This window comes from Tachyglossus aculeatus, chromosome 4, assembly GCF_015852505.1.
Source record: "Tachyglossus aculeatus isolate mTacAcu1 chromosome 4, mTacAcu1.pri, whole genome shotgun sequence".
NCBI lineage: Eukaryota > Metazoa > Chordata > Mammalia > Monotremata > Tachyglossidae > Tachyglossus > Tachyglossus aculeatus.
In genome coordinates this window covers 135,667,160-135,695,051 of record NC_052069.1, presented here as the reverse complement: position 1 = coordinate 135,695,051, position 27,892 = coordinate 135,667,160, and the positions used below count along the sequence as shown (strand labels likewise).

The 27,892-nt window shown below is 45.7% G+C and overlaps 1 protein-coding gene and 1 long non-coding RNA gene across 3 annotated transcripts in view; one reads left to right on the top strand and one right to left on the bottom strand.

Annotated features, from left to right (window-relative positions):
- Window positions 1-27,892, top strand: part of ALMS1 (ALMS1 centrosome and basal body associated protein) — a 118,533-nt gene that overhangs the window by 37,447 nt on the left and 53,194 nt on the right. For both annotated transcript variants that reach the window (XM_038745236.1, XM_038745235.1), the window contains exons 5-6: window positions 5,822-5,981; window positions 26,272-27,495. In XM_038745236.1, coding sequence (XP_038601164.1) covers window positions 5,822-5,981; window positions 26,272-27,495 — 1,384 coding nt within the window. The remainder of the gene's footprint in view (window positions 1-5,821; window positions 5,982-26,271; window positions 27,496-27,892) is intronic.
- On the bottom strand, window positions 55-26,461 carry LOC119926827. Its single transcript, XR_005450366.1, has 3 exons — window positions 26,301-26,461; window positions 5,828-5,975; window positions 55-235 (listed from the first exon to the last, which is right to left on the bottom strand). It is a non-coding gene; the product is annotated as an uncharacterized LOC119926827 (long non-coding RNA).

Below are 27,892 nucleotides of genomic sequence, written 5' to 3'. Positions count from 1 at the left end.
GGTGGAATGGTGGACCAAGGGGTTCTAGAACACTTGAAGTAACAAAAGCTGAAATTCTGGTTGGCAGTATTTTTATTGTTTTCCCGAGTAGAGACCAGACCACCGCTTCCTTAGCCAAATTCCCTCTTCCCTGACGATGAATTCGGTGTGGCGGAAGCATTTGGAAGAAGCCTGGTTCAATGATGGTGATTCCCCCGCAAAATCTAATCAGGTTAGAGTTTACCTCAGGACGGCCCTAGAAGCAAATCAGAAAGCAACGAAGTGAACCAACAGATCTGCAGGAAATTCCGCCACAAATTCATCTAAAACCGTCCCCCTACAGAGAGCTGTTTGTTGAAAAGCAGATTTTTTTGGCACAGATGGGGACTGACAACTCCATTAGCCTTTCTGAACAAAACGGGGGGCTAGAAAGGAGTCAGAAGAGTCAGATTCTGATTGATTGGTGGCCACAGAGCAGGCTAGGGGAAATGGGGGAGGAGAGGACAGGGAAAACTCATTGTGGAACGGACGGGGTCATTTTGTTCATTGCCCTTCTGCAAAGAAGGGCAGTGTTGTAGCCACCCTATTGAGCTTTGGCCTGGAAAGTAATCTCTTCAGTCGGTCGACGCCTAGAACGTCTCTGAAGATGCCAAGGGAACGATGTGACTGTGACTGTGAGCCCGTGGTTGGGTAGGGATTGTCTCTGTTGCTGAATTGTACTTTCCAAGCGCTTAGTACAGTGCTCTGCCCACAGTAAGCACTCAGTAAATTCGATTGAATGAATGAATGAATGATGTTCACGCCCAGGCCTAAATTTCCAGTCGCAATGATGTCCTTGGGAATTTTGGAACGTGTTTTAAGCCAAGCAGGTAGCTCGGAAGGAAGCGGCTATTACAAGTTAAGCATTTAAGCTCCTCTTCCGCTTATACCCTGCCGTTCTCAGGATTGTTTTTCCACCCCCGGACCTCATGAGAAGCAGCGTGGCTCAGTGGAAGGAGTTCAGGCTTGGGAGTCAGAGGTCATGAGTTCTAATGCTGGCTCCACCACTTGTCAGCCTTGTGACTTGGGGCAAGTCGCTTCACTTCTCTGTGCCTCAGTTACCTCATCCGTAAAATGGGACAACCTGATCACCCTGTATCTACCCCAATTCTTAGAACAGTGCTTGGCACATAGTAAGTGCTTAACAAATACCATCATCATTATTATTATAAGGAAGTTGCCAAGCAAAATAGGTGGAGAGTATCTCCCTACCTGCCCACAGAGGTGATAAATGTAGCGGAAAAGCATCCGTTCATTCAGTGTTATTTATTGAGCGCTTACTGTGTGCAGAGCACCGTACTAAGCACTTGGGAGAGCACAATTCGACAGTAAACAGACACATTTATGAGGAGCAGCATGGCATAAGTGGCTAGAGCCCGGGCCTGGGACACAGAGGGTTATGGGTTCTAATCCCGGCCCCACCACTTGTCTGCTGTGTGGCCTTGGGCGAGTCACTTCTCTGGGCCTCAGTACGCTCATCTGTAAAATGGGGATTGAGACTGTGAGCCCCATGTGGGACAGGGACTGTGTCCAGTCATCTTAGATCTTCCACAGGGTGGCACATAGTAAGCGCTTTAAGAAATACTGCAATTATTATCACTCTTATTATAATACCTGCTTCTTTGGATATAAGGTTCATTGTTTTCTGAGAGACTGCTTTTCTCCTCTCCCCACCCTTGACCCAGGCCTTTCTTGAACTTCTTCAGGACTTACATCCATGGTGGTGACCTTTATTCCCCTCGTCTCTTTGCTAAATCATAGAAATTAGAAGTTACAGAGGCGTCTCCTAGCGTGAATATTCCCTCTTCTTGGCCACTGCAAGCTCTCCCCTAATGCGAGCTCTGCATTGTGTTTTGTTTTGCCTGTTGAAGCTTAAAGTTGGCTCTGTCATTTATTTTGGGCGATTACTCCGTGAACCTATCAGCTTTAACGGTGTGAAGTTTCTTGACGCCTTGCCCAAGTTTTCAAGGCGTGACATTTTCACTCGTTTCCTTTTGTCCTTCGTTTTTAGAAGAAAGGGCTTTCACCAAAAAAAAAAAATTAGTTTTATTTCTGGTGGGTTTTAATGAGCGGCTTCTTTAGGGGACACCCCGAGAGCGGGATGACGGAAAAATCAGAGCCTGCAGGCTTTGTGCTGCTTCCAGAAGAGAGTGTGTGGGCAGCAGTAGCAGGATTTAGCTCCAATTCGTCCAACACCCTGCCTCCTCTTAAGAAGGTTCGCTGAGCCAAAGACGGAAGGGACAGCAGGATAATAATAACAGAAATAATTGTGGTTTTTGTTAAGCGCTTTCCAAGTGCCAGGCAGCGAACTAAGCGCTGGGGTAGATCGGAGAAAATCAGGTTGGACACAGTCCCTGTCCCACGTGGGGCTCACAGTCTCAATCCCCATTTTCCAGATGAGGTCACTGAGGCCCGGAGAGGTGAAGTGATTCGCCCACGGTCACACAGCAGACATGAGCTGGGATTTTGAACCCACATCCGCTACGCCGTGAAATGGGTGGGACAGGAAAGCATTTCTGAAGACCCACTCAACTTCTTCTTTCAGGAAGTTGAACAGCAGAAAAGAATCAGTCGATTGTATTTATTGAGCGCTTACTGTGTGCAGGGCACTGTACGAAGCACTTAACCCTCAACCCCACAGTACTAGACTGTGAGCCCGTTGTTGGGTAGGGACCGTCTCTATATGTTGCCGACTTGTACTTCCCAAGCGCTTAGTACAGTGCTCTGCACACAGTACGTGCTCAATAAATACGATTGAATGAATTGAATGAATAGCTTTAAATTATAATAATAATAATGATGGCATTTGTTAAGCGCTTACTATGTGCAGAGCACTGTTCTAAGCGCTGGGGGGGAATACAAGCTGATCAAGTTGTCCCACGTGGGGCTCACAGTCTTAATCCCCATTTTCCAGATGAGGTAACTGAGGCTCAGAGAAGTGAAGTGACTTCCCCAAGGTCACACAGCAAACATGTGGAGGGGCTGGGATTCGAACCCATGACCTCTGACTCCAAAGCCCGTGCTCTTTCTACTGAGCCATGCCGCTTCTCATTTCTATGTATTAGAAATGACTTATAATAATAATAATAATAATAATGGCATTTATTAAGCGCTTACTATGTGCAAGGCACTGTTCTAAGCGCTGAAGCACTGTTCTAAGGGCTGATTATATTAATGTTTATCTCAATCAATGGGGAGCAGGGTGGCCTAGTGGATAGAGCCCGGGCCTGGGAATTAGATCATGGGTTCTAATCCCGACTCTTCCACTTGTCTGCTGCTTTTCCTTGGGCAAGTCACTTCTCTGGGCCTCGGTTCCCTTATCTGTAAAATGGGGACGGAGACTGTGAGCCCCATGTGGGACAGGGACTGTAAGCAACCTGATTAACTTGACTCCACCCCAGTGCTTAGTACAGTGCCCGGCACATAATAAATACTTAACGAATACCACAACTATTATCATTTTTCACTATTACTTATTGAACGTTTACCATATGAAGCGCGCTTTACTAAATGCTTGGGAGAGTACAGTGTAACAAAGTAGGTAGATACGTTCCCTGTCCACAACCCCCTCCAGATCGTAAATTCATTGTGGACGGGAAACGTGTCTACCAACTCCATCGTATTGTACTCACCCAAGCGCCTAGTACAGTGCGCTGCACACATTGTGCGCTCAGTAAATACGATTGAATGAACGAAGGAAGGAAATGTATGTCCTGGGAAGGCTGTAATTAGAGAGAGAGACTTTTCGGAGAAAAATACTTGAGGCGTTGGGAGAAGGAGAAGCCCCTCTGAGAAGCTGGGAAGCAATGCGCCCTCGTGGAAAGAGCCCGGGGACTGACAGTCCGAGGCCCTGGGTTCTAATTCTGACTCTGCCACGAACCTGTTGGGTGTGGGTGACCTTGGGCAGGTCACTTCACTCCTCTGGGCCTCAGTTCCCTCATCTGTAAAATGGGGATTAGGATTATTTTGTTAATGATGTGCATCTAGCTTTATTTCTATTTATTCTGATGACTTGACACCTGTCCACATGTTTTGTTTTGCTGCCTGTCTCCCTCTTCTAGACTGTGAGCCCGTTGTTGGGTAGGGACCGTCTCTATATGTTGCCAACTTGTACTTCCCAAGCGCTTAGTACAGTGCTCTGCACACAGTAAGCGGTCAATAAATACGATTGAATGAATGAATGAAAGACCGTTAGCCCTAAGTGGAGCTGGGACTGTACGCAATCTGATTATCTTACATCTGCCCCAGTGCTTAGAACAGTGCTTAACACATAATAAGTGCTTAACAAGTACCATCATTGTTATTATTATCCAACTTGATTATCTCATACCTACCCCAGCGCTTAGTACAGTGCCTGACACATAGTGAGCGCTTAACAAATACCATAGTAGTTGTTGTTATCTGCAAATAGAGGATTCGTTTCTAGTACAGTGCCATCGGGTCCCCTGGTCTGAATCGGAGGGAGAATTATAATTAATAATAATTATGGTATTTATTAATTCTCCCTCCGATTCAGACCAGGGGACCCGATGATTTTGGATCTTCCCCAGAGCTCAATACAGTGCTTGGCACATAGTAAGTGCCAAATAAATAGCACGATTCCTATTATTATCCGAGCCACGGTCTTCACTGGCTCCGAGCGACTCTTGGCTTGCTAGGAGCCGCTCAGAGCCAGATGCGGTGCAGACCGGCTCCCACGGATGCTAGTCCACGGAGATTTTCCAGGTTTATTATTATTATTATTATGATACTTGTGAAGTGCTCACTGTATGCCAACCACTGTTCTAAGCGCTCGGGGAGACGCTCGGGGAGACAGATGTTAATCAGGTTGGACACAGTCCCTGTCCCAGATAGGTCTCACAGTCTTTTCCCCCATTTTCCAGATGAGGGATCTGAGGCCCGGAAAAGTGAACTGACTTGCCCAAGGTCACCCAACAGGTTCGTGGCGGAGTCAGAATTGGAACCCAGGGCCTTGGACTGACAGTCCCGGGCTCTTTCCATCAAACCACTCTCCTTCCACTAGGGCCAGGTAACTTGGTCGCCTGCCTGGAATGTGCAAATTCAGAAAGGCTCTCAAAACTGGAATACTTCAGTGGACTAATAATAATAATAATAATGATGGCATTTGTTAAGCGCTTACTATGTGCAAAGCACTGTTGTAAGCGCTGGGGAGAATACAAGGTGCTGAGGTTGTCCCACTTGGGGCTCACAGTCTTAATCCCCATTTTACAGATGAGGTAACTGAGGCCCAGAGAAGTGAAGTGACTTGCCCAAAGTCACACAGCTGACAATTGGCGGAGCTGGAATTTGAACCCACGACCTCTGACTCCAAAGCCCGGGCTCTTTCCCATGAGCCACGCTGCTTCTCTGACTAGTCTGTATGGGCTGCCAAGTGCTTAGTACAGTGCTCTGCCCCCAGTAAGCGCTCAATAAATACCATTGTCTTTGTCAGTTGGATTTATTGGGTGCTTCCTTTGGGCAGAGAACTGTACTAAGCGCTTGGGAGGGTACAATAAAACAATAAACGGACACATTCCCTGCCCACAGCGAGCTGACAGTCTGGAGGGGGAAACAGACATTGTGTGAACGGTTGAACAAGTGCCACTAACGGCATAATGGTTCTAGCCGTAAACTACAGTGCTCCAACTGTAGTAAGTGCTCAATAGGTAAGATTGATTGACTCTGAGACCGTCCTTCCGGGCTGGAATTGCCTAATATAAATACCATTGATCGGTTGATTAAGAACTGAGATTTCTTTTAATGTATTTTTTTTTTTTTTCTGGTTTGCACTCCCCGCCATCAGGTTTACCTTCGTAACCTTGGCATCGACCAGTCTCCTTCAAGCATCCTGACCCCCTTCGTTCCCCGAGGACCCATCCGGGAGCCGGAATTTTCCCCGTCGGAATTCAGCACGTCGAGGCTTTCCTCCGACGCCGTAAGGAAGACTGTCGCGGCCTCTGAAGGTAGGGACAAAAACAAAGACAGGTCTGATGAGAGCTTGCGTTGGGTCGTATTTATTGAGTGCTTACCGAGTGCAGAGCGCCGTACTAAGCGCTTGGCTTGAAGATCCCAAGTGCTCTTTCTGCCACTTTCCACGGATGACTATCTGGCTTTACTGGGGAAAAAATAGCTTTTTGGGGACTGGGTCATTTTCTATCATCTGAACACAGTCAGAGGTCGTGGGTTCTAATTCCACCTCTGCCACCTGTCTGCTGTGTGACCTTGGATAAGTCACTGAACTTCTCTGGGCCTCAGTTCCCTCATCTGTAAAATCAATCAATCAATCAATCGTATTTATTGAGCGCTTACTATGTGCAGAGCACTGTACTAAGCGCTTGGGAAGTACAAGTTGGCAACACATAGAGACAGTCCCTACCCAACAGTGGGCTCACAGTCTAAAAATGGGGATTGAAGACTGTGAGCCCCATGCGGGACAACCTGATTACCTTGCATCTACCCCAGTGCTTAGAACAGTGCTTGGCACATAGTAAGTGCTTAACAAATACCATAATTATTATTATTATTATTGTGTTACCATTCTGTGTAGTCTCGAAGCATTTTGAAGCAGCATGGGTTAGTGGAAAGTGCACGGGCTTGGGAGTTGGAAGTCATGGTTTCTAATCCCGGGCTTCGCCACTTTGCTGTGTGATCTTGGGCAAGTCACTTCACTTCTCTGGGCATCAGTTCCCTCATCTGTAAAATGGGGATGAAGACTCTGAGCCCCATGTGGGACAGCCTGATTACCTTGCGTCTACCCCAGTGCTTAGAACAGTACTTGGCACATAGTAAGTGCTTAACAAATACCATAATTATTATTATTATTATTATTATTATTAAGTGTTACCATTCTGTGTAGTCTCAAAGCATTTTGAAGCAGCATGGGTTAGTGGAAAGTGCTTAAACCAGTGCTTGGCACATAGTAAGCGCTTAACAAACACCATCATTATTATATACACACACATATAAAAACACGTATATACATCTACATGCATATATGTGTGTGTATATATATATATTTCTTTTTTAAACAGTTCAGGATTTATGGCTACATACAACATTAGGTTGGTCTACCTTTTTTATTGCACCTGATAATGTTCAAGAATAATCAGCAATATCCAATGGTTAGAGCCCGGGCCTCAGAGCCAGAAGGACCTGGGTTCTAATCCAGGCTCCGCCACTGGTCCGCCGTGTGACCTTGGGCAAGTCACTTCACGTCTCCGTGCCTCAGTTACCTCATCTGGAAAGACTGCAAGCCCCACGTAGGACAGGGGTTTTGTCCAACCTGATTAGCTGGTTCATACCACAGCCCTTAATACACAGTCCCTGACACATATAAGTGCTTAACAAATGCCATAAAAAAGTGCTTAACAAACACATTATTATTATTATTATTATTAATATTATTATTATTATTATGCCTTGAGGGTCTGGCTCCCTGGCAAAAAAACGGCTGGATGGGTCTGGGCTCAGGTCTTGCGGTGACCAGGCCAGAAATTCTGTACAAGTTTCAATTTTCAGTAGCTTCAATTCGAGCCAGGCCAACAGTTTCTAAGGAAATGCAGCGTCAAGTGGCCGTCAGAGAAGATTGTTAATAGCCAATCCCGTCAACCCCAAATCATGCAATCAAGAAGCAAATTAACAGTGCCAAAAGAAGAGGGGACAGCCCGATCCAGTATTGATTTACTAGATTTGTAATTGCCCGGGTGGACAGCAAACAGCAATTAGTGTCATTTTTGCATATGAGGCACAGTGAGATGATAACTAGTTCATATATCAGGGGGCCTAGGGAAGTTCGAACAATGCAGAAGCTTTTAAATCAGAAATATTTTTAAAGCTCATTTAACTTTACCCCAAACGGGAAAACACCATGCAACATTTCATTCATTCAGTTGTATTGATTGAGTGCCTATTGTGTGCAAAGCACTGTACTAAATGCTTGGGAGAGTCTAATACAACAACAAACAGACACATTCCATGCCCACAAGGAGCTCGCAATCTAGAGGATGCAACCCAGCTCTCTGAATACCTCATCCTGATATAAAATCCTCATGGTTTTGATTTTCCTGGGAAGCAGCGTGGTGTAACGGATAGAGTGCTGTCCTTGGAGTCAGAAGGTTGTGGCTTCTAATCTGGCTCCGCCACTTGTCCGTTGTGTCACCTTGGGCAAGTCACTTCACTTCTCTGGGCCTCAGTTTCCTCATCTGTAAAATGGGGATTAAGACTGTGAGCCCCATGTGGGACAGGGACTGTGTCCAACCCGATTTGCTGGTATCCACCCAGCGCTTAATACAGTGCCTGGCACTTAACAAATACCGTAATTATAATAATTGCTATTATTATTATCTTGGGAGCCAGGGGGAGGGACATTTCTTTACTTCTGGAAATTTCTGTATCTGGGGTAACAATAACAATGATGGTTTTTGTTAAGCATTTGCTATGTGCCAGACACTGTACTAAACGTTTGGATAGATAAAAGATAATCAGGTCAGACACAGTCCCTGTCCCACTTGGGACTCACAGTCCAAATGGAAGGGAGAACAGGTGTCAAATCCCCATTTTACAGATGAGGAGACCGAGGCACAGAGAGGTCAAGTGAGTTGCCCAAGGTCACCCTGCAGGCAAGTGGCAGAGCTGGGATTAGAACCCAGATCCCCTGACTCCCGGGCTCTCACCAATAGGCTACACTGGGATGAGAAATGGGGATTTGGGGGGGGGGGGGGTCCCCTCCAGTCCAAAACTCAGTTTCCCAGCTGTATCCCCCATCCTCGCTTCTCCTTTCCTATCAGTGATGTGCTCAGGGAGAAGGAGGCTTTGGGCGGGGGGAGATGATTTGGGGGATGCCCCCGGGAGGAGAGAAGAGGTGGCATTGGGCTAGGAACAGATGCTAAGACAGGCAGAGTGCGGAGCAGGCTAGACTAGTAGCAGTGTGGCCATGGACCTTGGGCAAATCACTTCATTTCTCTGTGTCTCAGTTTCCTCATCTGTAAAATGGGGATTGAGACTGTGAGCCCCATGTGGGTGGGGACTGTGTCCAACCAGATTACCTTGTATCCACCCCAGCACTTAGTACAGTACTTGACACGTAGTAAGAACTTAACAGCGTGGCTCAGTGGAAGGAGCGCCGGCTTTGGAGTCAGAGGTCATGTGTTCAAATCCAGGCTCGGCCAATTGTCAGCTGGGTGACTTTGGGCAAGTCACTTAACTTCTCTGGGCCTCAGTTCCCTCATCTGTAAAATGGGGATGAAGACTGTGAGCCCCCCGCATGGGACAACCGGATCACTTTGTAACCTCCCCAGCGCTTAGAACAGTGCTTTGCATATAGTAAGCACTTAATAAATGCCATTATCATCATTACTATTATTATGGGGTCCCTTGGGGACCACAGTTGAAGAAGCATTACTTTATTACTATTATTATTAATAATAATAATAATAAGTGTTTAATATACTATTATTAATAAGACTCTGAGCCCCCCGTGGGACAACCGGATCACTTTGTAACCTCCCCAGCGCTTAGAACAGTGCTTTGCATATAGTAAGTGCTTAATAAATGCCATCATTATCATTACTATCATTATGGGGTCCCTTGGGGACCACAGTTGAAGAAGCACTGCATTATTATTATTATTATTATTATTATTATTAATAATAATAAGTGTTTAACATACTATTATTAATAAGACTGTGAGCCCCCCGTGGGACAACCTGATCACCTTGTAAGCTCCCCAGCGCTTAGAACAGTGCTTTGCATATAGTAAGCGCTTAATAAATGCCATCATCATTATTATCATTACTATTATTATGGGGGTCCTTTGGGGACCACAGTTGAAGAAGCACTACTTTATTATTATTATTATTAATAAGTGTTTAACATGCTATCTTTAATAAGACTGTGAGCCCCCCATGGGACAACCTGATCACCTTGTAAGCTCCCCAGCGCTTAGAACAGTGCTTTGCACATAGTAAGTGCTTAATAAATGCCATTATTATTATTATTATTAATGATAATAATAGTATTTGTTAAACACTTACTATGTACCAGGCATTGTACAAAGCCCTGATACAAGGTAGTTGGGTTAGATACAGTCCCCATCCCACATGGGACTCACAGTCTCAATCCCCATTTTCAGATGAAGTAACTGAGGCCCAAAGAAGAGAAGCACCTTGCCCGGAGTCGCCCAGCAGACACGTGGCGGAGCCTGGATTAAAACCCAGGTCTTTGGACCCCCGGTCTGTGCTCTATCCACTATTCCATACTGCTTCTCTTTACAGCGGCTCATCTTTTTAGGGGTACACTTGGGCCGAATCGTCTGGCGTTTGGTCTTGTCTTACGCCGTGGAGTCGTCTCCGACCCACAGTGGTGCCGGGGCCACATCTCTGCCAGAACGCCCCGCTCTCCATCTGCAGTCGTCCAGGTAGCAGATCCACAGACTTTCCCCGGGAAAAATCCGGAAGCGGTTTGCCGCCGCCTCCTTCCGCGCAGGAAACCTGGGTCTCCACCCTCAACTCTCCCGGGCCGCTGCTGCCCAGCACGGAGGAGTTTTGCCTGGTAGCCGATGGCCTGCCACTCCTAGCCACTGGCCAAGCTAGGAGTGGAAGGGATAGGCCCCTGTTTGACTCTCCCTCCCGCAGTTGAGACCAGTGCAGTACTGGAAAGTCTCAGGTGTGACCCTGAGAGGGGATTTGGCATTTAGGGAGCCAGAAAGTACCATTTTTTTTAAAATCCTAGCCCAAAAATCCGAATCTCTGCTCACTCGTGTCTCAAAGGCCTTCCCAGACTGAGTCCCCTCCTTCCTCTCCCCCTCATAATAATAGTAATAATAATAACGATGGCATTTATTAAGCACTTACTATGTGCAAAGCACTGTTCTAAGCGCTGGGGAGGTTACAAGGTGATCAAGTTGTCCCACGGGGGGCTCACAGTCTTAATCCCCATTTTGCAGATTAGGGAACTGAAGCCCAGAGAAGTGAAGTGACTTGCCCAAAGTCACACAGCTGACAATTGGTGGAGTCGGAATTTGAACCCATGACCTCTGCCTCCAAATAATAATAATGATAATAATGACGGCATTTATTAAGCACTTACTATGTGCAAAGCACTGTTCCAACTGCTTGGGGAGGTTACAAGGTGATCAGGTTGTCTCATGGGGGGCTCACAGTCTTATTCCCCATTTTACAGATTAGGGCACTGAAGCACAGAGAAGTTAAGTGACTTGCCCAAAGTCACATAGCTGACAATTGGTGGAGTCAGGATTTGAACCCATGACCTCGGGCTCCAAATCAATCAATCAATTAATCGCATTTATCGAGCGCCCACTGTGTGCAGAGCACTGCATAAAGCGCCTGGGAAGTACAAGTCGGCAACACATAGAGACGGTCCCTACCCAGCAGCGGGCTCACAGTCCAGAAGGGGGTGACAGAGAACAAAACCAAACACATTGACAGAATAAAATAAATAGAATAGATATGTACAAGTAAAATAAATAAATAAATAGAGCAACAAATACGCACAAACATATATACGTATACACAGGCGCTGTGGTGAAGGGAAGGAGGCAAGGTGGGAGGGATGGAGGGGGGAGGAGGGGGAGAGGACGGAGGGGGCTCACTGTGGGAAGGCCTCCTGGAGGAGGCGAGCTCCCAGCAGGGCCCCGAAGGGAGGAAGAGAGCCGGATGTGGGGCGGGGGGCATTCCAGGCCAGGGGGTGTATGGCGGATGTGTAGCAGGCCAAAAGCGAGTAAAATAGAGGAGCTGGATGTTCCCCAGTACTGCAGGTGCCAGATCCCATTTTTCTTCATCAAACCGAGTAACTAAGCAGAAGCCATCAGGAGGCCAAAATGAAAGGGTTCTGCTGAAGCGATAGCAAGCCGAGACTAGATGGCTCCATCTTCACGCCTCCTAAAGATGATTTCTTCCTTTGTCATTGGCAGGCATTGACTTCAAACGTTCATCTGTGGGTTGTGATGAAACCAATCCAATCATCTGTTTTTAACACCCAACTCCTCCTCTAAACTCCTTGTGGACAGGGGTCCCATCTACCAACTCTGTTGGAGTGGACCCTCCGGAGCGTTTTGGGCGGGGCTTTCCACAAAGCAAGCGAGCGCTCAGTACATACCAGAGATCAATCGATAACCATGGATAGAGAAGAAGTGTGGCATGGGGTTAGGGCACGGGCCTGGGAGTCACAAGGTTTGCTGCCATTTGTCTGCTGCATGGGGTTAGGGTAGGGGCCTGGGGGTCACAAGGCTTGCTGCCATTTGTCTGCTACATGGGGTTAGGGCACGGGCCTGGGAGTCACAAGGTTTGCTGCCGTTTGTCTGCTGCATAGGGTTAGGGCACGGGCCTGGGAGTCACAGCGTTTGCTGCCATTTGTCTGCTGCATGGGGTTAGGGCACGGGCCTGGGAGTCACAAGGTTTGCTGCCATTTGTCTGCTGCATAGGGCTAGGGCACGGGCCTGGGAGTCACAAGGTTTGCTGCCATTTCCCCTTTTAGACTGTGAGCCCACTGTTGAGTAGGGACTGTTTCTATATGTTGCCAACTTGTACTGCCCAAGCGCTTAGTACAGTGCTCTGCACACAGTAAGCGCTCAATAAATACGATTGATAATGATGCCATTTGTCTGCTGTGTGGGGTTAGGGCACGGGCCTGGGAGTCACAAGGTTTGCTGCCATTTGTCTGCTGCATAGGGTTAGGGCAGGGGCCTGGGAGTCACAAGGTTTGCTGCCATTTGTCCTTTTAGACTGTGAGCCCACTGCTGGGTAGGGACTGTCTCTCTATGTTGCCAACTTGTACTTCCCAAGTGCTTAGTACAGTGCTCTGCACACAGTAAGCGCTCAATAAATACGATTGATAATGATGCCATTTGTCTGCTGCATGGGGTTAGGGCACGGGCCTGGGAGTCACAAGGTTTGCTGCCATTTGTCTGCTGCATAGGGTGAGGGCACAGGCCTGGGAATCACGGGGTTTGCTGCCATTTGTCTGCTGCGTGACCCTGGGCGAGTCACTCAACTCCTCTGCTGCATGACCCTGGGTGAGTCACACAAGTCCTCTGCGCCTCAGTTCCCCCTGTCCATCCCTCCCCCCATCTTACCTCCTTCCCTTCCCCACAGCACCTGTATATGTGTTTGTACATATTTATTACTCTATTTATTTATTTATTTTACTTGTACATATTTATTCTATTTATTTTATTTTGTTAGTATGTTTGGTTTTGTTCTCTGTCTCCCCCTTCTAGACTGTGAGCCCACTGTTGGGTAGGGACCGTCTCTAGGTGTTGGAGAAGCAGCGTGGCTCAGTGGAAAGAGCACGGGCTTGGGAGCCAGAGGTCATGGGTTCGAATCCCGGCTCCTCCACATGTTTGCTGTGTGATCTTGGGCAAGTCACTTCACTTCTCTGGGCCTCAGTTACCTCATCTGTAAAATGGGGATTAAGACTGTGAGCCCCACGTGGTCACCCTGATCACCCTGTATCCTCCCCAGCACTTAGAACAGTGCTTTGCACATAGTAAGGGCTTAACAAATGCCTATTATTATCATTATTTATTATTATTATTATTATTATGTTGCCAACTTGTACTTCCCAAATGCTTAGTACAGTGCTTTTCATATAGTAAGCGCTTAACAAATGCCTATGATTATATATTATATTATTTTTATCATCATATTAATTATTATTTATATTAATATGATACATCACATCAATATGTTAATATATTGCATTATTTTTATGTATATTATATTATTACATTAATTATTATATTATTATATTTATTATTGATAATATCGATATTATTTATTATTATTATTATTATGTTGCCAACTTGTACTTCCCCAGCACTTAGAACAGTGCTTTGCACATAGTAAGTGCTTAACAAATGCCTATTATTATTATTATTATTATTATCATTATCATTATTATTATTATGTTGCCAACTTGTACTTCCCAAACGCTTAGTACAGTGCTTTGCACATAGTAAGCGCTTAACAAATGCCTATTATTACATTATATTATTATCATATTAATTATTATTTATATTAATTATAATATATTACATTAATATGTTAATATATTATATATTATATTATATTTGTTATTGATAATATTAATATTTTATTATTATTATGTTGCCAACTTGTACTTCCCCAGCGCTTAGAACAGTGCTTTGCACATAGTAAGTGCTTAACAAATACCAATTATTGTTATTATTATTATTATTATTATTATTATTATTATTATTATGATGTTGCCAACTTGTACTTCCCAAGCGCTTAGTACAGTGCTGTGCACACAGTAAGCGCTCAATAAATGCGATTGATCGATTCTTTCGGTCTCACTTTTCAGAAAAGGTTCTCATTTGCACAGCCTTGTCAGTCGGCAGTGTTTTGTTACTGGTGCTTGTTATTAAGCAGTTGTAGAGGAATTGCTTTCGAAGTCACCTTTTAGTGCCTCTTGACTAAACTACCTTTAATGCTCGTTGTGGGCTTGTTATCAAGCAACTGTAGAGAAATTGCTTTCGAAGTCACCTTTTAGTGCCTCTTGACTAAACTACCTGTAGGGCTCGTTGTGGGAACGTGTCTACCAACTCTGTTAGCTTGTACCCTTCCAAGCGCTTAGCACAGTGCTCAAAAAAATAGGATTGATTCATTCAGTCAGTCGTTTTTATTGAGCTCTTACTGTAGCACTTGGAAAGTACAATTTAGCAATAGAGTCAATCCCTGCCCACAACGGGCTTACAGTCTAGAAACTGGTATAATCATTTACTGAACGTTGAACAGAAACAAGGGAACTTCAGACCCCCAGTCAAATTTTGGTCAATAATCAGCGTCCTGATTTTTCCACAGATTCCATCCAAAAGAATTAGCCAAAGGTGTCAGATTTTCCTTTTCAGATTCTTGGATATTTGGAGGAAAATTTTTATACCTATATTTTAAATGAACAGCATTTGACCAGGCATTGTGAATAATAATAATAATGATGGTATTTATTAAGCGCTTACTGTGTGCAAGGCACTGTTCTAAGCGCTGGGGAGGTTACAAGGTGATCAGGTTGTCCCACGGGGAGCTCACAGTCTTCATTCCCATTTTCCAGATGAGGTAACTGAGGCCCAGAGAAGTGAAGTGACTTTTCCCAAAGTCACACAGCTGACAATTTGTGGAGCAGGGATTTGAACCCATGACCTCTGACTCCAAAGCCCTTGCTCTTTCCACTGAGCTACGCTGCTTCTCTATCATGTTGGCAATTAATGATTCAAATATTATAGTTTCAAAGCTTTTAGTTACCTATTTTGTGCAGTGATGGGTCCTTTAATCAATCAATCCTATTTATTGAGCGTTACTATGCACATAGCACTGTATTAAGCTTTTGGAAAGTATATTACAACCGCGTGGGTAGAGACGTTCCTTGCCCACATCGAGTTTGCGGAGGATAAATTTACAGTTTAGATTCAAATTATATTAATGTGTCCCTTGCACACTTTTTAAAATGGTATCTATTAAGTGCTTAGTATGTGCCAGGCACTGTACTAAGCCCTGGGGTAGATGTAAGATAATCGGATTGGACACAGTCTATGTTCCCCATGGGGCTCACAGTCTCAATCCCCATTATGCAGTTTCCTTTTCGAAAATAGGATACTGAATAACTGGTTGCTGGTAATTATAGAGGATTCTCAGGAAAGTCGTTCTTGGGTGGAGAAGAGGGTTTTTCTGCCGGCAGAAGGAAGGGGGAGACTGACAATTTATTTACATTCATTCATTGTCGTATTTAAAGTCCTTCTTGGGTGGAGAAGAGGGTTTTTCTGCTTACAGAAGGAAGGGGGAGACTTACAATTTATTTACATTCATTCATTGTCATATTTAAAGTTGTTCTTGGGTGGAGAAGAGGGTTTTTCTGCCTACAGAAGGAAGGGGGAGACTGACAATTTATTTACATTCATTCAATCGTTCATTCATTCAGTCGTATTTATTGAGCGCTTACTGTGTGCAGAGCACTGTACTAAGTGCTTGGGAAGTACAAGTTGGCAACATATAGAGATGGTCCCTACCCCAACAGTGGGCTCACAGTCTAGAAGGGGGAGACTGAGAACAAAACCAAACATATTAATGAAATAAAATACATGGAATAAATATGTACAAATAAAATAAATAAATAGAGTAATAAATACGTAGGTAACTGAGGCCCAGAGAAGTGAAGCAACTCGCCCAAGGTCACACAGCAGGCAAGCGGAGGAGCCAGGATTAGAACCCAGGTCCTTTGGACTCTCAGGCTCTATCCACTAGGCCACCCTGTTTCTCTGCTGTAATTCTCTAGTGACATTAATGTCACTTCCACTAAAGAGGACATTCACGCTAGGATCATGCTTCAATCCTGGCTTGTTTGTGAACTCTATACAGCCCAGAGCACTTAATCGTCCTTTACATCCCACCTCTCTCTTCCGATTTAAATGTAATTGCCGGAGTTCTGTAATAATAAGAATAATAATGGCATTTATTAAGCGCTTACTATGTGCAAAGCACTGTTCTAAGCGCTGGGGAGGTTACAAGGTGATCACTTTGTCCCTCGGGGGGCTCAGAGTCTTGATCCCCATTTTACAGATGAGGTCACTGAGGCACAGAGAAGTTACGTGGCTTGCCCAAAGTCACACAGCTGACAATTGGCAGGGCCGGGGTTTGAACCCATGACCTCTGACTCCAAAGCCAGAGGCTCTTTCCACTGAGCCACGCTGCTTCTCAACATGTATGTACTGTTCTTACTTAACATGTAAGCAGCGTGGCTTAGTGGAAAGAGCCTGGGCTTTGGAGTCATAGGTCATGGGTTCAAATCGTGGCTCCGCCACTTGTCAGCTCTGTGACTTTGGACAAGTCACTTCACTTCTCTGGGCCTCAGTTACCTCATCTGTAAAATGGGGATTAAGATTGTGAGCCCCCCGTGGGACAACCTGATCACCTTGTATCCTCCCCAGCGCTTAGAACAGTGCTTTGCACATAGTAAGCGCTTAACAAATGCCATTATTATTATTATTATTTTGTTACCATGTTCTTAAAATACCACGGAATCCAAAGTGCAGGTTTACTGGTTCCTCCTTCAGAATAACATTAGAACTGTCATGAGATATCAATCCATTCACCGTCTGTGGGCTTTTTTATTTTTTGGCTCCCCCAGTTTCTGACTGGAATTGTACTGTCCGCTTGAAAAGCGATATGCGTTTTTTTTGAAGTTTCCCTTTAGGAAACAGGATATTGAATAACTGGTTGCTCGTAATTATAGAGGATTCTCAGGAAAGTCGTTCTTGGGTGGAGAAGAGGGTTTTCCTGCCTGCAGAAGGAAGGGGGAGACTGACAATTTATTTACATTCATTCATTCAGTCGTATTTAAAGTCGTTCTTGGGTGGAGAAGAGGGTTTTTCTGCCTACAGAAGGAAGGGGGAGACTGACAATTTATTTACATTCATTCATTCAATCATTCATTCATTCATTCAATCGTATTTATTGAGCGCTTACTGTGTGCAGAGCACTGTACTAAGCGCTTGGGAAGTACAACTTGGCAACATATAGAGACGGTCCCTACCCCAACAGTGGGCTCACAGTCTAGAAGGGGGAGACAGAGAACAAAACAAAACAAATTAACAAAATAAAATAAATGGAAGAAATATGCACAAATAAAATAGAGTAATAAATACGTACAAACATATATACAGGTGCGATCGTATGCAATCGTATTTACTGAGTGCTTACTGGGTAAGACTGCGTGGGTCAGTGGAAAGAGCCCGGGCTTTGGAGTCAGAGGTCATGGGTTCAAACCCCGGCTCCGCCAATTGTCAGCTGTGTGACTTTGGGCAAGTCACTTAACTTCTCTGTGCCTCAGTGACCTCATCTGGAAAATGGGGATTAAGACTGTGAGCCCCCCGTGGGACAACCTGATCACCTTGTAACCTCCCCAGCACTTAGAACAGTGCTTTGCACATAGTAAGCGCTTAATAAATGCCATTATTATTATTATTATTATTAAGACTGAGCCCCTTCCTTCCTCTCCACCTCCTCCCCCTCCTCCCCCTCCCCCCAGCCTTACCTCCTTCCCCTCCCCACAGCACCTGTATATATGTATATATGTTTGTACGGATTTATTATTCTATTTTACTTGTACATATTTATTCTATTAACTTTATTTTGTTAATATGTTTTGTTTTGTTGTCTGTCTCCCCCTTCTAGACCGTGAGCCCACTGTTGGATAGGGCCCATCTCTATATGTTGCCAGCTGGGACTTCCCAAGCGCTTAGTACAGTGCTCTGCATACAGTAAGCACTCAATAAATACGATTGAATAAATGAATGAATGAATGGATGCAAAGCACAGTATTAAGTACCTGGGAGGGGACACTGCAACAGCAGACACTGAAAGTCGGAAGAACAAGGGTGAAACAAGAAGCAGAACTAATTTTTCTCTTCGGGGACCAGTGTATGTGTGTGTCTATGTGTGAATAGCACACATCGTCTTGTCTTATGCCGTCGAGTCGTTTCCTCCCCATAGCGACGCCCCGGGCACATCTCTCCCAGACAGCCCCGCTCTCCGTCTGCGATGGTTCCGGTAGTGGATCCTTACAGTTTTCTTGGTTAAAATCCAGAAGTGGTTTACCATCGCCGCCTTCCGCGTGGTCAGCTCGAGTCTGCGCCCTTGACTCTCTCCTGGGCCACTGCTGCCTGGCACGGGGGAGTTTTGAATTGTAGAAGATTGCCTTCTACTCGCTAGCCACTGGCCAAGCTAGGAATGAAATGGGCAGGCCCCCGCTCGACTCTCCCTCCCGTAGCCGAGACTTGTAAAGTACTGGAAACTCTCCAGATGTGACCCTGAGAGGGGGAATAATAATAATGATGGCATTTATTAAACACTTACTATGTGCAAAGCACTGGTCTAAGCTCTGGGGAGGTTACAAGGTTGTCCCATGGCAGTAGGGGGGTTCACAGTCTTAATCCCCATTTTACAGATGAGGTAACTGAGGCCCAGAGAAGTGAAGTGACTTGCCCAAAATCACACAGCTGACAGTTGGCGGAGCCGGGATTTGAACCCGTGACCTCTGACTCCAAAGCCTGTGCTGTTTCCACTGAGCCACGCTGCTTCTCTGAATAGCACATATACATATAGTTATATACATATAGTCTCTCCCCCTTTTAGACTGTGAGCCCACTGTTGGGTAGGGACTGTCTCTATATGTTGCCAACTTGGACTTCCCAAGCGCTTAGTACAGTGTTCTGCACACAGTAAGCGCTCAAATACGATTGATGATGATATAGTTATAACAATATAACAGCAATGTAGCAATCGTACATTGAATACCTTATATATACACACATAAATAAACACGTACACACCTTGGATATCCATAGATATAGCCATATATATCCAAGGTATTAATAATAATAATAGTATTTGTTAAGTGCTTACTATTCATTCAATCGTATTTATCGAGCGCTTACTGCATGCAGAGCACTGTACTAAGCGCTTGGGAAGTACAAGTTGGCAACATATAGAGACGGTCCCTACCCAACAGTGGGCTCGCAGTCTGGTACTGAACCTGGAGTGGACACAAGCAAATCACAATGGACACAGTCCCTGTCAACCAATCAATCATATTTATTGAGCGCTTACTGTGTGCAGAACACTGTACTAAGTTCTTGGGAAGTACAAGTTGGCAACATATAGAGACAGTCCCTACCCAACAGTGGGCTCACAGTCTAAAAGGGGGAGACAGAGAACAAAACCACACATACTAACAAAATAAAATAAATAGAATAGATATGTACAAGTAAAATAAATAAATAAATAAATAGAGTAATAAACATGTACAAACATATATACATATATACAGGTGCTGTGGGGAAGGGAAGGAGGTAAGATGGGGGGATGGAGAGGGGGACGAGGGGGAGAGGAAGGAAGGGGGAAGCCCGCAAAGGGCTCATAATCTTAATCCCCATTTTACAGATGGGGTAACTGAGGCGCCGTAAAGTGAAGTGACTTGCCCAAGGTCATACAGCAGACGTGGCGGAGCCAAGATTAGAACCAGGTCCTTCGGATTCCCAGGCCCCTGCTCTATCCATTAGGCCGTGCTGCTTCCCGTGCATTTAATAACTTGATCATACATTTAATATTTTATATACACACACAGCTTGGATAATATTTAACATCTTGGATATATGTAGCTGTAGTCACATATATCCAAGGTATTAATAATAATAATAATAATGGCATTTGTTAAGCGCTTACTATGTGCAAAGCACTGTTCTAAATGCTGGGGTAGATAAAAGATAATTGGGTTGGACACAGTTCCTTTCCCACACAGAACGTGGCTCAGTGGAAAGAGCCCGGGCTTTGGAGTCAGAGGTCATGGGTTCAAATCCCAGCTCCGCCACTTGTCAGCTGTGTGACTTTGGGCAAGTCACTTAACTTCTCTGTGCCTCAGTTCCCTCATCTGTAAAATGGGGATTAAGACTGTGAGCCCCCCATGGGACAACCTGATTACCTTGTATCTCCCCAGCACTTAGAACAGTGCTTTGCACATAGTAAGTGCTTAACAAATGCCATTATTATTATTATTATTATTATTAATCCCCATTGTACGGAGAGGTAACAGACACAGAGAAGTTGTGTAGTATATCTATTTATCTATATATATCCAAGATATTAAATGTATGGTCCTTGTGGCTTCTAAATGCAGCTATGAGTAGTCACTTTTAGATTTCCCGCGTGTTGGAATATGCCCACACTGGAGACATGAATTTTATTTTATATCGCGGCCCTGAATGGGGAATACACTTGAGCCCCCTTGCTACGTTGTAGATGAGAATGAGAAAAGGAAAGCTACACTGAATCAGCCTGGCATAGCGGATTGAGCCCGGGCCTGGGAGTTGGACGGTCATGAGTTCTAATCCTGGCTCTGCTGCGTGACGTTGGGCAAGTCACTTCACTTCTCTGAGCCTCAGTTACCTCATCTGTAAAAGGGGGATTGAGACTGTGGGACCGGGACCGTGTCCAACCCGATTAGCCTGTATCCACCCCAGCGCTTAGTAAAAGCCCGGCAAAGAGTAAGTGCTTAACAAATACCATAATTTATTATTATTATTGATAATGATTTACACAATCCACTGTTCCCTTGATCACAACCCTTGAGAAGCAGTGTTGCCTAGTAGATAGAGCACAGTCCAGGGATTCAGAAGGACCTGCCATGTGACTTGGGGCTAGTCACTGGCATCGTCAGTGGCCAGAACCCGGGCCGGGGAATCAGACGGTCAAGGGTTCTAATCCCTGCTCCGCCACTCGGTTGCTGTGTGGCCTTGGGCAAGTCACTTCACCTCTCTGTGCCTCAGCTTACCTTGTCTGTAAAATAGGGGATTGAGGCTGTGAGCCCCACATGGGATAGAAATTGTCGAACCCGATTTGCTTGTACCACCCCAGCCCTTTGTACAGTGTCCAGCACATAGTAAATGCTTAACAAATACCATAATAATAATAACCATTATTATTATTCTTACTTCCTCTGCCTCAGCTACCTTATCTGAAAAATGTGGGTCGAGACTGCGAGCTCTATCTGGAACACAGATTGGGTCCAACCTGATTATCTTGTATCTACCGCCTTGCTCAGTACAGTTGCTTGCACCTAGTAAGCGCCTAACTGATACCGCAGATAGTAATAATCGAAAAACCTTTGGGGGGAATCTCACTACTATCTCGCATTCTGAAATGGAATCGTCTCTGGCAGTGGTATTGTTATCCCGGAGATTGGCGTTGCAGCCTCTAAACCCCAGCCTCCTTTCCTTTCTAAACAGTTTCCATTGCTATTTATGGATTTTTGAGACTTAAAGCAAATAATAATAATAATAATTTTGGTATTTGTTAAGCGTTTACTATGTGTAAAGCACTGTCCTAAGCACTGGGGAGGATCCAAGGTGATGAGGTTGTCCCATGTGGGGTTCACAGTCGTAATCCCCATTTTACAGATGAGGGAACTGAGGCACAGAGAAGTTAAGTGACTTGCCCACAGTCACACAGCTGACAAGTGGCAGAGCCGGGATTCCTTGTTTCATCCCCCTGCAATTAAGCATCTTCAGGCGCAGCAGACCGTACAGAATTTAAAAAGACAATGCCAGTGTTTTAAAAAGTCTGATGAGGGAGGCGGGCAACAGTAATGTTTAAGTCAATCATTCCTTTTGTGAACTGCATGTAAGTACCTCTTTCAGCTGCTATCACCGACAGGGACTTATTTTTTCAATAGGTCGCGAAAATTACGGGACAAAATCCGACTATTCTGGTGTTTTTCTCTCTCTTGTTTTTCCTTTTTTTTTTTTTTTTTTTAGAAAATAATCTTTCTTCCAACTGTGGATGTTGCTCTCTCAGCCTCTGCTGCCATCTAGGTTGTTTTTGTTTGTTTTGTTTCCAATTAAGATTTTTCTCTGGCTCGAAATGTCTCCAGATTAAAAAAAGAAAGGCATTCATAATATACGAAAGAAGGTAGTGTTCCATGTTTTTAAGTTGAAAAATTAATATTTGTTGTGCAGTGTCAATTTTCATTACTATAGTAGTAGTGACTTTGGTTGAACACTTACTTTTCAGGGTACATTGTATTAAGTGCTTAGGAAATTCAGAATAGTAATAATTATGGTGTTTGTTAAGCGCTTACTATGTTCCAGGTACTGTACTAAGCCCTGGGGTGGATACAAACAAATCAGTTTGGGCACAGTCCTTTGTCCCATGTGGGGCTCACAGTTTCAGTCCCCATTTTACAGATAATAATAATAATGATGGCATTTGTTAAGCGCTTACTAGGTGCAGAGCACCTGGGGAGGATACAAGGTGATCAGGTTGTCCCAAGTGGGGCTCACAGTCTTAATCCCCATTTTACAGATGAGGTTACTGAAGCACAGAGAAATGAAGTGACCTGCCCAAGGCCACCCAGCAGACAAGCCGGCGGAGCTGGGATTAGAACCCATGACCTTCTGACTCCCGGGCCTGAGTTCTCTCTGTTACACCATGCTGCTTCCCCTGAATCAAGTGACACATTCCCTGCCCACAAGGAACTTACAGTCTAGCGGGCGAGACAAAAATATTTCTGAGGTGGTCAAAGTAAATAAATTGATAAAACATATATATTCAGGACCCTCCACTGGCTCCCTGAGGCACTTCGCTTTGCTTCGACATTCACCTTCGATTCATTTCCAATTCTGCTCCCAATTATCGATCTGAGCTTAGTACAGTGCCTGACGCATAGTAAGGGCTTACTAAATACCGAATGAAAAAGAAAAACTATGAGCAGAAATTCTAGAATTTTATTCCTCTCTCCTGGAAAATAGGCATTCACCTGACCTGGGAATCTTCGGCTCAGAGAAGCAGCGTGGCTCAGTTGAAAGAGCCCGGGCTTGGGAGTCAGAGGTCATGGGTTCGAATCCCGGCTCCGCCAGTTGTCAGCTGTGTGACTTTGGGCAAGTCACTTTACTTCTCTGGGCCTCAGTGACCTTATCTGTAAAATGGGGATTTAGACTGTGAGCCCCACGTGGGACAACCTTATCACCTTATTTCCTCCCCAACGCTTAGTACAGGGTTTTGCACATAGTAAGCGCTTAACAAATGCCATCATTATTATTATTGGACGCTTAGTTTGACTGCTGTTTAGGCAGGTGTAAAATTGAATCCTAGATGCGGGGTTTGTCGAGAGCACATCCTTTGCATCTTAGGAAAACGAATTATAAGTGAGTTTTCCGCACAGCATCGTGAAGGGGTTTCTGGGACTCATGGAATTGTGTCCTTGTGTCTGCGGGAAATAGGAATGAAGATCCTGAAACCCAGACTGGAGGTCAATTTTTAAAAACCAAGTTTCTTATTTCTTGTTGACTCACTGATTGATAGGACTGGATTTCATAAAACGGGGAAGATCCCGATTGGTCTTGGCTTTCCTCCAGCTATTGATTAATTGATTGACTGACTGAAAAGTGATCATGCTGCTGCTGCTGATGGTATTTGTTAAGCGCTTACTATGTGCTGAGCACTGTTCTAAGCTCTGGGGTAGATACAAGGTAATCAGGTTGTCCCACGTGGGGCTCACAGTCTTCATCCCCATTTTACAGACGAGGTAACTGAGGCACAGAGAAGTGAAGTGACCTGCCCAAAGTCACACAGCGGACATGTGGAATTAGAACTCAGAACCTCTGACTCCCAAGCCCGGGCTCTTTCCACTAATCCATACTGGACTGTCCTCATTCATTCAGTCGTATTTATTGAGCACTTACTGTGTGCAGAGCACTGTACTAAGCGCTTGGGAAGTACAAGTCGGCAACATATAGAGACGGTCCCTACCCAACAGCGGGTTCACAGTCTAGAAGGGGGAGACAGACAGAAAACAAAACAAAACATGTAGACAGGTATAACTTGGGTTTTTGAAGTACAAGGGCAGATCTATTGGAATTAAAACCCCAAGCCTGTTGATCACAACCACCTTGAAAAAATAATTTCTAATTCTCCACGTTAAGTAAAAGGCACACGGACAATCTTGCTAGGCCCAGAAACTGTTCACTGAATGTTTGGAGCACCTTAAGTTTTTAAGTCCAAATACACCACAGCATTCCCTAAGTATGGAAGAGCAAAGGTAGACATTAAACTCTTTATAGTTTAAAAAATATTAAGACCACAAGAACACTAGTCCCATATTCTGAGCAGACCTAACATAATAGCCTCTGAATTTTCAAAAAAAGAAAATCAAGTTCTGCCAAGTTTTTTGAATTAAAATGTGCTTTAGAGTATTGCGCTTATTACACTATCACCACCACACTGTTCGAATCTTTGTTCCACCTACTTGTAACCCACAGTTACAGAAGAGTCAGTTAAGTGTTAGAGCCACAGAAGTCACCCTCCAAGGGCTAAATTATTCCCTCTCTGAAATTGACGTTGAAAGCCCGTTGAGCAGGGAATGTGTCTGTTTATTGTCATATCGTCCTCCCCCAAGCCCTCAGTACAGTGCTCTGCACACGGGAAGCGCTCAATAAATACGATTGAATGAATGAAGGAAAGTGGGGACCCAATTTGAAACCACATTTTAGATGGCAAAACCCTGTGTCTTTTGGGAATCGCGAAGCAGGGTGGCCTTTTGGAAAGAGCAGGGCCTGAGAGTCGGGGGACCTGGGTTCTAATCTTGTCTCCACTTGGGCAGGTCTTTTTAACTTCTCTAGGCCTTATTTGCCTTATCTTTAAAATGGGGAATAAGACCGAGGCCCATGTAGGACATTCATTCATTCAATCGTATTTATCAAGTACTTACTGTGTGCAGAGCACTGTACTAAGCGCTTGGAAAGTACAGTTTGGCAACAGATAGAGACAGTCCCTACCCAGCAACAGGGACTGTGTCCAACCTGATTAGCTTGTATCTACCCCAGCGCTTAGTACAGTGCCTGGCACATAGTAATTATAATTATTACGATGGCATTTATTAAGCGCTTACTATGTGCAAAGCACTGTTCTAAGCTTTGGGGAGGTTACAAGGTGATCAGGTTGTCCCATGGGAGGGCTCACCATCTTAATCCCCATTTTACAGTGCTCTGCACATAGTAAGCGCTCAATAAATACGATTGATGATTTTACAGATGAGGCGACTGAGGCCCAGAGAAGTGAAGGGACTTGCCCAAAGTCACACAGCTGACAATTGGTGGAGTTGGGATTTGAACCCATGACCTCTGACACCAGAGCCTGTGCTCTTTCCACTGAGCCACACTGCTTCTCTAAGCACTATAAGCACTTATAACAAGCACCATATAAAGAAAATTGGGACTATCCTCTGGAACTATATTAAAGTCATCTCATATCCTCCTAAAAATGCCTCACTCAAGTCTTGCACCTGTGTTAGTAGCAACAGGGTTAACTCGGTTTGGGTTGTGTTTCCCTGGAGAAGTAGCCTCTGGCTGCATGAAAGCACAAAAGGAAAATGCCCTCTCTCTTTTTCTCTCTCACTTTTATTGATTGAGCACTTTCTATGCACAGAGCACTGTACTAGGTGCTTGGGAGAGTACAACACAATATAACAGACACAGTCCTTCCCCCAAGCGAGCTTTTTCTCTCTCTCCTTTCTCTCTCTCTCCCCCTCCACGAATTTTTAATATTTGCTTTGAAGATGTAATCCACAGGAACCTAGGAATGTTTTCAACTGTCGATTGCAGGTATTGTCACCCTGAGGGAACGCTTTGCGAAGGCCAAATCCAACCCCGGCACGTCTTTTCTTTCCCCTCAGGAGGCTCCCCGCAGACAGCCAAAACGTACCAGTCCAGCTCGATCTCCGGCACCTCCACCCTCAGCGCGTCCATCCCAACGGATTCAGACACCGGTTCCGATTCTCCTTCACCCCAGCTCCACGGACGAGCCCCCTCAGAGACCCCCATCAGCCAGCGCAGGGACTTCTTCCATCAAGCCCCCGACAGGACGTCCCCCGCCGAGCATCTGGGTGGAAACCGTTGGGGGGTTCTACCTTCCGTCCAGGGAAACGCGACACCCCAAGCGGACCCCTCCGACGCCCACCGTCACGGAGAGAGTCCCGGGCCTGACTCGGAACACGTCCGGAGTCTAATCGAGTCGTTGGGCTTGAGGGATCGCGACCTCAACTCTAAGGATGCCCCTTCTCGTCTGCTCTTCGACAGTCTTTTCGCAACAGGAGCGAAAGCCAAGTCCCCGTCGCCTGACGTGAAGCCTCCGGGTGGATGGGAAAAGCGGGATATCGGAAACCATCCCGTCGTCGAGTCCGCAACCCTCGAAGAGATCAGGACGCTGCTGGCAGAGGCGGAAAGCGTAGTCCTGAAGAGGTTCAATCCTGCCCCTCACCTTGTCCCTTTCAGAGAGCTCGGGGATTTTTCAACAGCCTCACTTGAAGATCTGGCCCTCCCCCGAGACTCGTCCATTGCTGAGGAAACCGGGGCCTCGCTACCTCAGGGAACGCCGCCGTGGGATGAAAGCCCAGCCGCCGGCAACGCGCAGGAGGAAGCCAACCCGCTGAAGACGCCCAGCTCCCTCAGGCAAGACGGCCGTCGGGAGCCCGTCGCCCGCCGGACCCCATTCGAGAGGCCGGCCCCGCGAGAGGGATTCGAGAGGAAGACCAGGATAGCCTCCGAAGAGACCCTCCGGCAGTTTGAGGCGACCAAATCGCCTCAGAGGTGTGAGCCCGAAGGCTGCAGCGGGGTCACCAGTGGTAAAACGGTCATGGCGGTCCCCAAGGGTGGGACAGAGGCCGATTCGGAGGCCTCAGGTACTCCGGGGCCTCAGCGGGCCATGCCCAGAGACCCTGCCCCGACCCGGGTGGACGTGACAGGAGAGCCCGGGGCGGAGAGCGACTGGGGCAGCAGTAGCAGCGGAGACTCTTTGGCCGCCCGAGTTCGGAAGCTCCTGCGGAACAAATCCCCAGCGAGCCACGCTACTTCACCACGCCGAAGCCCAGAGGACGAGGAGAGCCCCGTTCGATCCCTCGGTAAGGGGACCGTCCGGGTCGTATTTTTCAGTCGCATTTATCGAGCGTCCGCAGTGTGCAGAAGCTGTACCAGCGCTCAGGAGGGTGCGGTGTAATAATAATAATGATAATTTAACGATGGTATTTGTTAAGCGCTTACTATGTGCCAGACACCGTTCTAAACGCTGGGGTAGAAACAAAGTAATCAGGTTGTCCCACGTGGGGCTCACAGGCTCCCTCCCCATTTTACAGGTGAAGTCACTGAGGCACAGAGAAGTTAAGTGAGAAGCAGCGTGGCTCAGTGGAAAGAACCCGGGCTTTGGAGTCAGAGGTCATGGGTTCGAATCCTGGCTCCGCCAATTGTCAGCTGTGTGACTTTGGGCAAGTCACTTAACTTCTCTGGGCCTCAGTTACCTCA